General features: G+C 46.2%; 7 protein-coding genes across 7 annotated transcripts; 6 read left to right on the top strand and 1 right to left on the bottom strand.

Moving 5' to 3' along the window:
* Window positions 1–1,932: 1,932 nt before the first annotated feature.
* GLAREA_12391 (S-adenosyl-L-methionine-dependent methyltransferase) lies at window positions 1,933–3,046 on the top strand (the record flags this gene model as incomplete). The annotated part of the gene is made up of 2 exons (XM_008083173.1): window positions 1,933–2,441; window positions 2,491–3,046. The coding sequence occupies 2 exons, from the start codon at window positions 1,933–1,935 to the stop codon at window positions 3,044–3,046; spliced, it is 1,065 nt and encodes a 354-aa protein (XP_008081364.1).
* A 532-nt stretch (window positions 3,047–3,578) lies between these two features.
* GLAREA_12392 (EF-hand) lies at window positions 3,579–6,321 on the top strand (the record flags this gene model as incomplete). Its single annotated transcript, XM_008083174.1, has 3 exons — window positions 3,579–4,675; window positions 4,724–5,868; window positions 5,918–6,321. The coding sequence occupies 3 exons, from the start codon at window positions 3,579–3,581 to the stop codon at window positions 6,319–6,321; spliced, it is 2,646 nt and encodes an 881-aa protein (XP_008081365.1).
* Window positions 6,322–7,154: 833 nt separating this feature from the next.
* On the bottom strand, window positions 7,155–9,596 carry GLAREA_12393 (Xylose isomerase-like protein; the record flags this gene model as incomplete). Its single annotated transcript, XM_008083175.1, has 2 exons — window positions 7,155–8,888; window positions 8,940–9,596. The coding sequence occupies 2 exons, from the start codon at window positions 9,594–9,596 to the stop codon at window positions 7,155–7,157; spliced, it is 2,391 nt and encodes a 796-aa protein (XP_008081366.1).
* A 989-nt stretch (window positions 9,597–10,585) lies between these two features.
* Window positions 10,586–11,056, top strand: GLAREA_12394 (uncharacterized protein; the record flags this gene model as incomplete). The annotated part of the gene is made up of 1 exon (XM_008083176.1): window positions 10,586–11,056. The coding sequence occupies one exon, from the start codon at window positions 10,586–10,588 to the stop codon at window positions 11,054–11,056; it is 471 nt and encodes a 156-aa protein (XP_008081367.1).
* Window positions 11,057–11,551: 495 nt separating this feature from the next.
* GLAREA_12395 (uncharacterized protein) lies at window positions 11,552–12,325 on the top strand (the record flags this gene model as incomplete). The annotated part of the gene is made up of 1 exon (XM_008083177.1): window positions 11,552–12,325. The coding sequence occupies one exon, from the start codon at window positions 11,552–11,554 to the stop codon at window positions 12,323–12,325; it is 774 nt and encodes a 257-aa protein (XP_008081368.1).
* A 299-nt stretch (window positions 12,326–12,624) lies between these two features.
* GLAREA_12396 (uncharacterized protein) lies at window positions 12,625–13,380 on the top strand (the record flags this gene model as incomplete). The annotated part of the gene is made up of 1 exon (XM_008083178.1): window positions 12,625–13,380. The coding sequence occupies one exon, from the start codon at window positions 12,625–12,627 to the stop codon at window positions 13,378–13,380; it is 756 nt and encodes a 251-aa protein (XP_008081369.1).
* A 612-nt stretch (window positions 13,381–13,992) lies between these two features.
* Window positions 13,993–14,676, top strand: GLAREA_12397 (uncharacterized protein; the record flags this gene model as incomplete). Its single annotated transcript, XM_008083179.1, has 1 exon — window positions 13,993–14,676. The coding sequence occupies one exon, from the start codon at window positions 13,993–13,995 to the stop codon at window positions 14,674–14,676; it is 684 nt and encodes a 227-aa protein (XP_008081370.1).
* Window positions 14,677–14,789: the final 113 nt, after the last annotated feature.

Genomic DNA, 14,789 nt, shown 5'->3' on the forward strand with positions numbered 1-14,789 from the left:
TCGTCGTACAATCTTTCCCCCCACCACCATAGCGAGTGGGCTATGCAAGTCAACTGCCTAGGCGGGACATGATCCTTCGGATTGGTATGAGGTTGTGGAGTGTGGAGTGTGGTGTTGTGGAGTGTGGTGTATGGTGTATGGTGTTGTTGGTGTGGGATTTAAAGAGGAAGGATTTGAGATGTGATATGCATATCATACCCGTGATTCGCGAGGGGGGGTTTGGGGTGTAGAAATGTGGGAGGGATGGAGGGTGAGATGGAGGATTTTGGGGGGAAACGAAACATTTGTACTTGGTTAGGAAGGTGATGGTAGTAAGGGTTTTGGTCGAGAGGCTTATTCGGGAGGATTGGGGGAAACGAAACACTTTTCTTGGGAGTTGAAACGAAACAAATGGTTGTGGATGGGGGATTGGGTGGGTGGTGATGGTGGTGGGATGTATTGGGATGTTTGGGGATTTGGGGGGTATTTTGATGGTGGTTGTTGTGTATTGTAGAATGATGTTGATTGTTTGAGAGGGTAGAATTAATGAAAGACATAGACAATTCTTAAAACACAGGCTGGATTTTAATTTAACAAAAAACATATCCCCATACACTTCTTCGCCTTTCTTTCATAAATCTCCTCCTGCTTCTTTCCCTCAAAAGACAAATAAACCTCACACCTCTCCAGCCATAACCAACTTCATAAAAATAAACACCCAACACACTTTTGCTTTTTTGAAATCTGTCGTTTACCAGGCTGTGGCTGCGCAGGGATATCAAGGTCTGGTATTATCCGTAAATGGCTGAATTGACAGTCGCGAGTGAATTGGTGGCTGCAGATGATGTAGTATTCTGTATATGCAAGGAGGAATTGCGATTGTGTGAGGATATTATCACATGTGATTGAGACTCAGTAGATGTCGGGGGCTATTTAGGGTATACCATTTATTATAGTTTATATTATGTTGAATTTGTGCTATATGCAATTTAATAGTAGTAAGACCAACATTCCCCAGCGCTTCAAAAGGGCGTTCGGCGCTACACCTCTTCTCCATCTCCATCTCCACGCTGCTTTTACCACATCTCATCAGTGATATCATCCTCACGAATTTCCATTCGGGCAGCAAAATTCCAGAGCCGTATGTATGACAGAAAACAGCGTCACCTCGCACAATCTGTCTGCAGATTTCATATGTAAAGGCAGATTTTTGGTCGTGGTTATTGGACGTGTTTTTGAGGTTGGGCTGATGAAGATTCGTGCCTGAATTTACAGGGGTGCGGATGTTTTCTTGGTCGCGCCGCAGCTTTTGGTTTTGGAGAATATTCGGCAAGGGAGGAGACTTGTTTATCGAGCTGCAGAAGATAGATGATAGCATATCGAGCTGCAGATTGACGATTGCGATTTAGCATCTATTTGTTATCATATCCAAGGGAGCAAGAGCGCGGGCGGCCGAAAATAAAAACAGCGGAGACGTTCTCAGCCTTACCTACCCCTCCACCAACAACCTGCGGCGGCAGTGTTAGCGCTGAGGCAGTTGGGTATTCGGGAGCCTGGTGATTGCGAGGCTCTGGGGCGGTAGTTGGCGGATTACGTAGGTTGGGTTCAGTGTTGGTGGAGGGGATCTAAAAAGGCTGTGTTTTGGGGGTGTTGGTGGCAGAAACGACGGAAGGGGAAAGAGGATAAGGGTATTTTGGGAGGATTTGGGTATCAGAGAGGGAAGGCTCTAGTAGGAAAGATTGTTGGTGACGTTTGAGGTTGAGGAGGCTGTGGATTGGAACTGGGAAGTGTACTGGGCTGTCAGCCTTGAGTTCGGTCTGGAGTTTCTGGCTTTACGCTATCGTGAGGGCTTTCAACAAGGTCGAATTTTATAACCGACTTCCAGTTGTTGAGCCTCAACTTGATCCTACCGAACGAGATCCGACCGCATCTTGCAACCCCATTACCGCAAACATGCATTACATCCGCTTTCTCAAGCCACCACGCCTTACAAGTAATGCCCTACGAGCCGGGCCTTCCTCTTTAACAGCAAAAATCACAATAACAACCGACCTTGGAGAATCATTCCTCTGGTCAAACATCATTGTAATAGCTGAGACTGTTGCCGATGATGGTCAAACGGTAATCGGCCGGGCAAAGGAATTAGAATGGAAAGGCGAAGATGGAATGAGAGCTCTTGAAGCAGTTCTCCAAATCCCGGCACGTCACAAGGATGATATACGGATGTTAATACGTCCTAAAGACCAAAATCTTGCTGTAGACTCTTGCTTTGCGGTATTAGAAGGAAAAAATGAAGGAGGTGTGGTTGCGGTCAGAAGTATGTCGATGTCTCAAAAAGGAAATGCAACTTCGTCAAACACCAGCCAACCACCGCTCGCCGAACGAGTCTTCAACACAGGCAAAGAGGGAAAAGACTTGCACATTTGGGAAGAGACAGGCGAGTCAATCGCAAGACACATCTGGTACGCATATCAGGTACGTTCTGTTCTCTATCCCACTAACGTCACATAGGGATGCCGGTCTTGTACTCTCCGCCTATATCTCTACCCTCCCTACCACCCAGCCCAATCTTCCCATCCTCAACTCAATTCTCACCACCAAACCGAGTCTCAAAATCCTAGAACTCGGCGCCGGTTGTGGCATCGTCGGCATATCCCTCTCCACCCTCCCCAACACCACCCAAATCATCTTAACAGACCTCCCCGAAGCCACCGACATCCTAACCCAAAACCTCTCCTCCCTCCCCTCTGACATCTCTCACGAGGTCTTAGACTGGTCCGCCCCGCTGCCCGCGCATATCGCCGGGACGGAGTGGGATCTCATCGCTATCTCGGATTGCACTTATAATCCTGATGTGGTGCCCGATTTAGTCAAGACGCTTGGGGAGTTGGCGAGGGGAAAGGAGGTGTATGTGGTGTTGGCCATGAAGGTGAGACATGAGAGTGAGTTGGTGTTTTTTGAGTTGATGGATAAGAAGGGGTTTGAGGTGAGGGAGAAGATGAAGATTGAGTTGCCTGTGCTGGGTGGTGAGGGGGAGTGTGTGGAGATTTTTGGGTTTGGTAGATAATGCTTTTGCGAGTTAAGTATGTATCTTACGTGTGAGTTTGTTATATGTCTTTTCGAGGGATCCAGCGTTAGGTTTGACTTGGGCCTACGCGAGCCTCTAGGGATCCATGCTTTATAGTGTTTTCAAATAAATTCTATGCCATACTACTGTAAGTACCATCGTTAGGTAATTTCCCTGATGTGTCCCTTTATCAAACATAGTCATTCTATTGAGCTAGGCCACAGAGCAACGAGACTCACACTGAAGTTGCTTGCACCCTGCGCAGCCTATGCTGCCTAAATTAGATTTCGACCACGCTGTATTTCGCGGGGTTTAGTGGAGCAGGGTCAGTATTATTGGTATATCATAGTTGAGCATTTCCCTTTCCCAAAAGCCACGACGTACCAGCTGAAAACTAGCGCACAGCTAGCGTCAACCACACAGCACTCGCAATCGCGGGCAGCTTTCTTTCCATATCTTTCATAATATCTTCTGATTGTACTTCAAATTTAAGAATTGAAATTAATTTTCGGAGGTATTATATATTGGGAAGATGTCCTTCGGATTCAGCGTGGGCGACTTTGTTGCTGCAGGACAGCTGGCTCATAGTATCTGGTCACGCTGCGAGGCTGCCGCTGGCGATTTCGAGGAACTCGGCGTACTCTGCAACGAGATCAACATTGCCGTTGGAACTTGCCAGCCAAATGATGCTCGTTCAATCTTACGCAGTCAACACAAGGAGGCTATAACTCGTCTTTCTGCAAGTTGCCACACTACGCTGAAACGCCTCGAGAAAATACTCGATGAACACCAGGGCATGAATGGAATCCAGGGAATTGGAAAGAAGTTAGGCTTCATTGGCTCCAAGACCGAGCGGGATCAAATACGATCTCGTTTACAGCTGCATCTTACAACAATCAACACCTTTCTCGCAAATGTACAAGTCGAAACATCCGCTTTGACTGTCAGGCTGCTCTTCTCGGTTCTGCAAGAGCAATTTGGCGACCGTGATGAGGCTACCATACGTGGGATCATTGACAACCCAGATGCCCTTCAAGATCTCTTCAAGGAACTGCGGTCAGAGAACAAATTGTTGAACGCGGAGTTGGATAGAGAGAAGGAGAGCATACAAGTGAAGTTGAAAGCAGCTGTGGAAAACAGAAAGCAAGATCCTGGCACAATCGTTGCTTCGGATGTTTCTGAGGCCCAAGTAGCTAGGCCAATATACAACGGCCCCGTCGCACCAAGATCTGCGCCTTACGATCCGTGGAGTATCGATTGGTTCCGCGATGGCGGACATAAATTTTTGACCCCTATCACAGCTATACAACAGCGGCAGATGAAGCGTCTCACGGGTCCAGTTATGAGATACAGCTTAGACGAAGAATGGCTCAGTCAGCTACCTGAAGGCTGGTCTGGGATCACTACGACGCAATGTAGGAATGGTAAAAAAGAGCTGGCCATGTATTACACATTTAACAACTTCCCTTCCGTATTCGAGGGTGTGTCGAGGAAGAGTCGGGCGTATTTTTTCACGCAACCGTTCGACTATGACGGAATGAAGACGTTTTATTCGCTGAGTAGGAAAATAATCATACAGCAAGAGATATATAAAGGGGGTTTAGAAAGCAACCCTACGCGGGGCATTGGGTAAGGATACATCTCCGAGATCAAGCTACGACATAGCTAATAATGTAGCTTCTACCACAATGGGTTTCCATATGATTTAGGAGACGCGATTTCGAGGCTTTTAGCGTCGAAGGATATTGGAGCATTGGGGACTCATAAACTATTGTCAGCGGATGACATTGACCTCAGCTTGCCCGATGATTGGTCCTACTTTTGGCAAAGCGAGGACACAAACGAGATTGTTTACGTTGATAATAACACCATGACGGAAAGCACTGTTCATCCTGCTCGCTTTAATAACACCGAGGACGAGGTTGGAACTCACGTCTTACCACCGGGATGGCAGAGACGCCTGGACACCTGGGGGAATATTTTCTTCGTTGATCACCATACTCGTCGTGCCGTGCGAGAAGACCCTCGCTTCAACTTAAAAATCAACCAGAACACAGGCTTACCTGACGGGTGGTTAGCAATCGAAGATCACAAATTGACACCATTCTTCTATCGAAGATCAGGGCGCATGGTTTTTGGCACATACAATCCAGCTGCCATGAAAAGCAAATCACTAAAAGACAAGTGGACTCTTAGTCGTGTTCCAGAGCAAGGGGAAGACCCGGAATCGCTTGTGGAGATCAAAACCCCGCTGGCACGCCGGAATTTCGAGGATCAAAAGAAGGCTAGAGATAAAGCCGCAGCGCTCGCTGCATCGCTGGTCATACCTCCAATGACGCCGAAAGAGGAAGCCTATTATCACAGCGTGTTCGAATCCGTCGAAAAGGAGGATCCGTTCAGAATTAACTACAAAGAGGCTCTCACGCTGTGCACTACCTTCAGCGTCTCAGTCGACCTTGCTGACAAAGTACTCAAACAGACAGACGGCAATAGGGACTGGAAATGGAACGTCGACGAGTACGCGAAAACCCTTCACCGCATAAAGTTTGAGCTTAAGAAGAAACTGAAAGATAACCCTGTCAAAGCAAAGACCGCAAAAGAGGAGAAGAAATACTCGAAAATGTTCTTCGCTGGCAAAGATCCCGCTAGTCAGACCATGACCCTGCTTGAATTTAATGCTGTCTGCAAAGGCCTGGGCCCGTCCGTACGCAACCCTGAGGATATATTCCATGTCACAGATTCAAATGCAGACTTGAAGCTGAATGTCGATGAGTTCAGCGACGCAATACATCTTGTGATGCATGACATGAAAGAGGCCAAAGGTAAGTTTCGGTCTTCAGCGGTGAACAAATGGCTACTAATGCCTCCAAGCACTTTCAAAACTTGAACCACCGGAACCCAGCAGCTTGCCAGACACAAATGTAACTAAGGACCAGCCCTCGGTACCAGAAGAACACAGAAGCCCGACCGAAGAAGGACAAAAGTCTAATAATACAGGTGAGCAACCCGAACGTGAGATCCTTCAGTCCGTGGATTCTCCAGCCCTGGCCCGCGATAAAAGTCTCAAGAGCTCAACAGAGCTAGATGCTATTGACCTTCCTTTGACAGACCCTACGCTATTGATTCCACCCGAACCGACCTCGCCAACTGAACAATCACAGCTATTGGGGCTAGCTTCTGCATCCACGCCCGTTGTTATTGCAGATGTTCATACTGTTCCAATAGATGACGCAGCTCTAGAGCATGCACAAAGTTCCGTGGACATTGTCAACTAGTGAGACTCCAGCATTACAAAGGCTCCGGGAGCGAGGCCGTTAGATTTCTTCTCTGTCGAATCACCCTTAGCCTATATGACAAGCCGTCTATTTATTTGACGCTAACTAGGTAAAACTATATATCAAGAAAGACTTGTTCAATTCATCGAATACATACAAATAGAGAATTTACTTCAATAGATTATCTCAACTCTATTGTTATTGCATTATAAAATCTTTTGAGGCTTCATGTTCATTTGATGATCAACGTCTCTAATAAGTCAAGCTGAATACTCTGCCTCGTGTAAATCAGAAATTAGACGAAAATTACTACTGTAGGAGGTAGTGTAAACTCACTATAAATTACGGTCTCTATGCTTTGGCGTCTAGTTAAGTGTTATGCTTGATTTGTGTTCTTCTGAGCTCGTAGTCAGTGCTGGCTGCAGGTTTTTTGCTGAATATATATATAATTATGATATTTTGGGTACTTGGATTCAAGACTCGGAAGCGAGAAAAGTTGATTCCATATCCTGCGTTGATTAAGTGGGCACTCTGAGAAGATTGTGTTTTCCAGGATCGAAGTTATCTGTCAGGTAGGTTATTATATATACCCCGCCGATAGAGATTCAGATGTTACCGAATCCCTAATGCGGTGGAATTGAAAACTCAAAGGTGGTAATGATTGAGTATCACGAATAGGCGGAGCTCTGGCGAACAAATGGGTGAGACGAAGAAAAAGATAAAGGTTTGAACGGGTTCTAAATTACACCACCACTATATATCCAACACCAAATCTAAAATCTTGCACTCCTAACTATCCAAATATCTTACATCCACCTTTTACCCACCAAACTTCATTCCTCCTCCCCGCTCCCCTCCTCAACATAACTCTTCCCCTTCCCCTTCGCCCTCCCACTTTGTCTCGCCGGCGTCTTCTTAGCCTTAGCCACAGAAGCAACGAGTTCATCCCCATCCCCATCAGAAAGTTCATCCATACTAAGATCCTCATCCTCCTCTTCATCCTCCACATTCGAAAGACTAGGCGTCGGCACTCCTTTCCCCTTCTTCTTCCCATTAGTCGCCGCTTTCTTCGCCGGTGTTGTCTTCTTCGGCGTACTCTTCCCCTTCTTCACCTCCACCTCCTCCTCCGCAGTGGCATCTTTAAGCTCCTCAAGAATCTTCTTCACATCCGCCACGCTCTTAGCTTCCGCCAACCTCTCCCTAACCTCCGCGTCCAGCGGCGCCTTATTCCTCGCCTCCACCGCCTTCCTCGCCGCGAAATTCGCCGGCGTGGGATTCTTAAACATGTCCTCCTCATCAACCCCTCCTTTCTTCTTAATCTCCCTCTTCTTCGGACGCAACCACTCTTCCATTCCTTGTGGCCAATACACCCTATTCTCTGGTCCTCCCATGCCGACCTCCTCCTCAGGAATCAGCGCTCTCGCAATCTCTTCTTCTTCGCTTAACTCTTTACCAAACTCTTCAATCTCAGCGGAGATTTGCTTTTTGGTCTTCTTCTTCTTGGCTGGTTTGGGAACGGGTTTGTTGTCGTCGGCTCGTTCGTAGGGGATCACATTGTTGAAAGTGTTCCAGCCGGGCAACTTCAACGTGCGCATGAGTTCGAAACAGGCCTGTTCTTTGTCCTTGGCTTCGATCATGAGATCCATGGTATCGGGACAGGGCGGTAATGTGATAGGTCTTGGGTTGTGTTTTCTCCTCTGCCGGCCTGTGATGGCGTCTGGACATGGTTCGCTATAGTGCATTTTTTGTGTAATGCTTTTCCGATCCCAAGTGGCTTTGATACGAGGATATAGAGCCATGATGTCCAATGTCCCTTCGCGAAGGTCTTGGGGAGAGAAGATGATGTTGTGGTGATGAAAATCGAGACATAATGGGATATTTAGTTCTTCGCAGATGGGGAGAAGGTCGTGGACGCTGTACGATACATCGTCGTTTTCAAGGACGATACGAGCTTTGATTGACGGTGATAGCTTCTTGTAATTCTCGCGGAAACGATCTAGTGTTGCTGCTTTGTCGCCAAAGGTCCCACCCATATGTAAAATCATTACTGCGTCACGGTCTGCTTGTTCGGGGAGCTTCAGAAGCGACAGCATTTCGTCATGATATTCTAGATCGCGTACTGCGTTGTTGATGACTTCCGGTCGAGGTGACCCAAGTTGTGTAAATTGTCCTGGATGTGTACTGACTCTGTGACCGAGCTCTGCCACGACTTTTCCGGCCTCAGCTAGTGCTTCAGATGCGAATGGAGCGAGCTTATAGCCATACTCGAGATGACTTGCAAATGGGAACATCTCAGAGCTTAAGCGCATGAATTTAATACCGTATTTGTTGTTCCACCTGAACATTTTTGGGAGGTCTCGTACGTTAGCCAGGCATATCTCCTCGACATATCTTTTACCACGCTCAACAGATGCTGGCTTGGTCTTGTCAGGTCGATTTTTCGTAGCATGCTCAGGCTGTGAAGGGTCCTTGAGAGGGTGTCTATGTTCAAGAATAGATGCAATACGGCAGGTTCGGGATGTGAAAACTGGTGGATTGGAGAATCGAAGGTATGTGTTCAGACACGCCTGGTTCTTGTCAGCTTTCCCCCTTTTGGTACCGACAAAATTACTACTTACATATCCAAGCCGCCCTTTCCACGGCAATGGCAGGTAATCACTATTCACTGGTGGTGGCCGAGCAGCTTCCAGTTTCACTACATCCACATCTTCAACAGGTCCAGTCTCGTCTCCATCGGGATCAAGTCTCTTATCCCACTCGTCCTCTCCATCCTCCTCTTTCTTTATCTTGGCGCCTGACGCAGCCTTCTTCGCAGCTTGCTCTGCTTTGAAAGCTTTAATCTCGTCAGAAGCTTTCTTCGCTGCTACTGAACTCTTGGTTGGTGTCTTCTTTTGTTTCTTGGTTGCTGGGGTGGGGACGTCCGATAGAGGAGACTCGCTGTCATCCTCTTCTTTTGGTATGCCCTTCGCATTTCCATTTGTCTTCAAAGGTGTAGTAGGAGGTTTGATAGGGACCACCTTCTCTACTTCGAGAGCTTCGCCCTGTTCATCGGCGTCTGGACTTGCTCGCAGAGCAGTCTTGCCGTCCACAACATCTGGATTCACATCCGGATTCGTGCTAACTGTCTTTGGACCGCGACGTGTGGATTGTCTTCTTGCCAATGAAGGCTTTGCAGGAATCTTTGGTGGGAGAATTGGCGTCTCATGAATCCCAATTGGAGCATCGTTGACTTCTGAAGCTGTCGCAGCCGATGATCTCTTCCGCTTAGGAGGCATTGCGATTGGGGTGCTTCTTCGAGCAGAGAATATAGTAGTTCCGGCAAGAATTCTCGTACAATTATATTTGGAGATAACTCTGCTCGTTTGCAGGCAAATTTTGGTATTTGACCACATTCAACAGCGAAAGGGTATCTGACCAAAAGCTATGATGAGATAACTAAAATGAAAACAAAATGCAGACCTACCTGGTACTAGGTCCCGCGTCAACTGGCATCTCGCGTATCGTATTAGATCGCCGGATTGCAGATCGATCAAGAGCTGGAGGTGACGACATTGTATCAAGGGGTCAAAGAGTCAGGTACTCACGTGATAACGCGTCTGCCAAGAAGAGAACTTCGTGATGTCTTCTCCTCGCTCATTTTTCCAAAGAACCCTATACTCCAATGCTATAATATCGGAGACAAATTGTCGTCAAGAGTAATTAAAAGAATAATACGTCTTCAGAAAGATTTGTCTGAGGATCTACCTACTTACGTCTGAAAATTATCGGAGGGGCACCAAGAACATTGGCTTCGAGTAACGCAAATACATGCAGCAGACTGTTATGGGCTAGATAATGCCATATGACCAGGGAAAGCCAAATCCACAATAACCTGTCAATTGAGGAGCACTCGGATTGTTAAGTTCGTTGTTCTAAACTAAGTCCCTCGATGTCCCGACAATAACGTATTGCTCGAGACTGCAGTCCTTGGTTTTACTTGCGAATAATGGATCATTCAGTAATATCCGCGGGCTCATTGTTGCTTGACTTGACAGTCGGTTGAGTACAAAAATGTGTCGACCGCACAAAGAAGACTGACACGTAAGCCAAACAAGGAGACCATATCGAACTGTTTAGCAAGCTTAGCGAACTTACACGAAACAGGCATTCAACAAGAGAATGCAAAACAATGGTATTCTTTGGGCATATAGAATACACATTCGACACAATAAACATAGCATCGACTACTCCATCATCGAGAACGTTAAGTATTCACTTTTTCAAAATGTTTTCCAGCAGCAAAAGCAAATTGAGCCTCTCAGCGAACGAATGGAAGATATCTAATCCAGTAGAGCTGAATCTATCACCCCCTTTTCTTCCCGAAATTCCTAGTGTCAACTCTGAATGCGTCAAATTCGAGAACATTATTCTTAAATTCATCTACATCCCCGATGCTTCAGCATTACCGACTCTCTGGTACAATGGAGAATGCGAAAAATGGGAAGAATGGTCGACTCTTCAGGAGCAACAACGTCAAGTCTACACACTACTTGCTAACTCAAAGGCAAGTGGCACCCCTCGCGCTCAAGGAAGAATGGCTCTACTCAAGCAGGAATATAGTGAAGCTCAACAAGAAGATCAAGATGCGAGCACAATAGAGCCCTCGAGACTCCATCGTATCTGGGACACGATTAGGCCAGACCAATGCCTTGTTCTGCCCAAATCCAAGCTAAGTCAATCTAAGTCAACAAGCTAAACGTCTGGATGACTGATATGGTAGCAATGGTACTAACTTTACTCCTAAAATCACTCCACTTACTAAATAAGTCACCTCCGTACAATAGCACCACCTTCTCGCAACTTTGGCAGTGACAATAATGCCCAGTCACACTTCCCCTTCCAGTGCAATCGCAATATTAATAAATCATTATAATCTGCTAAATGTATTCAATTCTCAGGAGAACCAGTGGGAGATACATGCCACATGATATGTCGCAGATTCACTTGGAATTTCTTTCTTCACATGATACTAAGTCAGTTTTAAGTGAATCTTTGACTAACCTATCATTAGCAGTCTCTTCGCCGTGCAGGTATGAAATAAGAAACTGACCTGAATCCTTGATTCTCGATCTGGAATAAAATATGCAACAAACCGACATCAAACTTTCAAGCAAACACACCACTAAGAAACCATCAGTCAACGCACTCGAAGTAACAAAACACTCAATAGGAAGACAATAAAACCTATCCAATGGCGACATATCCAGATCCAATGGACGACCCGCCAACCGAGACCCAGCCACAGCTTCTCGCACCACACGATTCGCCATACACAACCAATCTCTTCTTCGCCTTCCTAAACCTCATCAACTCCCCAACAATCCTGTCTGATCCTCCAGGAAATACAAACACCACCACCGATCCGTCTTTCAAATACTATCTCCCAGAAAGCGACGACTACCTGGCAGTCGTCCCTACCCGCCCCATCCAATTTCGAAAATACTACTGGTTCCCCAGTCAAGAACACGGATATGTAGATTTCAATATGCGCCAATTCGAGGAGATGGGCGGGATTAGAGTTATGATCCAGACGAGCTCGAGAGCTGCTGAACAGCCTGAAGTGGTGGATGGGGTGAGCTCTATTCGCTTAAATAATGAGGGGAGGAGAGGGAGTTTGTTGACGAGAGCTCCGAAGAGAAAATACACCATTCGTGTGGAGGTATGGATGACGAAACAGGCGACGTTTTGGGAACTCGACCCTTTCTCGTTGGAACCGGTCCCAGAACCAGATTTCCCGTATCCTAATGAAATCGATTTGTGGCTTTCTTGGGTGGCAGATCCTGCTCAGATGACTCGGCATGGAAACTGGGGCTTCGTGGTAGACATGTTTAGGAAGGCGGCAGCGCTTTATAGAGCCGATGAAGATATATATGAGGATAGGGTTATCAAGCATGAGGAACTTGGAAATATAGATGTTGAGTTTGAGGTAAGGCCGACCGAGAATAATCACTATGCTAGTATTTAGGTAGATGCCACCGTTTGAGCTGAATTAATATTTAAACGATTTGTTTCTTAGTATGATATTTTGCATATGATACTAAGGAGATTGAATATACTCTTCTGTCACATCAGGCAAAGGTGAAGTTCGGAACGCTACATGAAAGTGAAGTTCTTGTACATCTGATTTACTCTATTCGTGAGTCACTCTGGATATTCACCAGCATATTGAAAGCCAAATTCTGTTAAGCATGTCTTGGTTCAGACGTCCTTTGTCCCAAACTTGGTAGCATTCAGAATTACTTCGTTAGCGATCTATTATCCACAATGTCAGATCGCGGCCTACCCATCCGCGAAAGAGAAGACCACAAGGAATACGACTTCATCTTCTCCTCTAAATACCAAACTGCTCCACAAGAAAGAAGAGATACTCCGAACTTTCCTAAATATTTTGCCGCCGACGAAAAAGATGCACCAACAGTTTTCATCAACTGCGTTCTCCTAAACACCATCAGCTCTCCCGGCTTCCGCTCCCAAGCTCCATCATCCAACTCAAAAGGTCCATTCATCTACTACCCCTTCCTTCATACTCGTGATATCGAAAACCAACCATGCAGAAATTCCCGCAAATTCTTCATGGCAAAGGAAGGCTGCTATGAAGTCGACCTCGACATGTCACACATCGGCAATCTTGACAGGTTCTGTGCTGAACTTCGAACTTACGCTCGACCATTGAAGTACATTCCTACCACAGATGTCATCACAAAAGCGAAATATACCATTCATCTCGAAGCGTGGCTTGAGGATGAGGAAGAACGGAGGATTGCGTGGCCTGTTAGGGGGAAGCAAGATTCGGTTGATAAACCCATGGCTGTGGAATTGGTTGTTTCTTGGGAGGTAGCGCCTGCTGTGATGAGGTCTAGGGAGTCTTGGGAGGACGTGGTGGCGATTCTGAGGAGAGCGACAGGGTTGTTTGGGGAAGGCGGGAGGGTGAAGGGTTCAAAGGAAAAAGGGAAAGTGCGATTTGTGGATGAGAAGTTAGGGACGGTTGATGTGGAGAGTTTTGAGTGGAGAAGGAAGTAAAAGGAGAATTAAGAGGAACATTGAGTTGTGTAGATGTGTGGGCTGCACCTCTGATGCTATGAGTTCTGTAGGCACATAACAATTGGAAGAATGAGCGGCGGTGGTGAATCATATTGTATGTTTTAAGACGCTGGTATAGCTGCATTCTTGATAAGACCTGGGCTAAATGTAAATACCCAAAGCCAAAGTTATTCTAAGATGCCAAAAGACCGAGCAATAGATCGAGCAGTTGATGGGCCTACGGAGTGAAGATAGAGATTGTGATGTGAGTACTAGTTACGTTGATGATTCAATAATATGTTTCCTTGTGTCAGAAACTATGAAATGGTACAAACTATGTTGCGGTCCAACAGAGTTCATGTAAACCCAAGTTTGGGTGGGTACTTTCCCTTCGCTACTTTTTTCTACTCACTCGGTTGTACCTGACAATGGCAACCACAAATTCAGAACAAACATCTTGGTAAGAAGTCAAAGAACAGACAATTCACTAGAATCTGAAGACTCACCACTATTTCAGATATAAGATCGGAATTTTTGGAACCCTTCAGCTCAAGTTTTCTTGGTCGTTTTGGCAGTATATACCTTCTTGCCATATCTCCCACAAGAACAGACATGTCTTATTCCGAGTTACGCTTACTCAAAGAACCAAAAGAGCCCAATGCAAGCGTGCAAGAGCTATTCTTACCAAAATGTCCGCCGATTCCAACACGCTTCAAGCCCAAAGCCGACGCCACTCTCTCCAACATTCTTCGGTGCCGTCTCCTGAATCTCATTGACAACGAAATGATCATGAGACCTTCCGGTAAAATTACAACCAACTACCCAGCTCCCATGGTATTTTACGCCAACATACTTTTAAAACACGCATTTCTCAAGAAAAGCAACAGAACGTTCGAGTTCCGGGAGAGCGGCCACCCGGTTCCAGGATTCCCAGATATTAAAGTGCTGGACGGTCAGCTTACAACTGTGTCACGAAAGCCTCATCCTCCCGATCATGGTCTGATTTATTACACTGTAGTGGTTCGTGCGTGCTTCAAAGACGAATCAGGGAATAGAATACAATTTCAGGGGAGCGTTGGAAAGGATGTTTCGATGGAAAGCATCTTGGTCAATTTCACCACGACAATCTATGAGGTGTTAGACAACACGTATAATAGAGACGCTGTCATTTCACTGTTAAAGCAAGCTACTCAGGCCGTGTTTGACGAGCACGGCGAGAAGTGGCCGAATGCCAATCGTCCGGTCAAAATCCCGGTTTATGGAGAGGTCACTGTGGTGTGTGCTTCAAGTTCTTGAGTAGACCTTTACGACACAGACACAAACAGCACTTATCCGTTAGTGAGAGACATGTTTAGGCATGGAATAATACAACAAGACCTGGTCAAGACTCATCCGTGGCAAACCATTTT

This window comes from Glarea lozoyensis, assembly GCF_000409485.1.
Source record: "Glarea lozoyensis ATCC 20868 chromosome Unknown GLAREA18, whole genome shotgun sequence".
Lineage (NCBI taxonomy): Eukaryota > Fungi > Ascomycota > Leotiomycetes > Helotiales > Helotiaceae > Glarea > Glarea lozoyensis.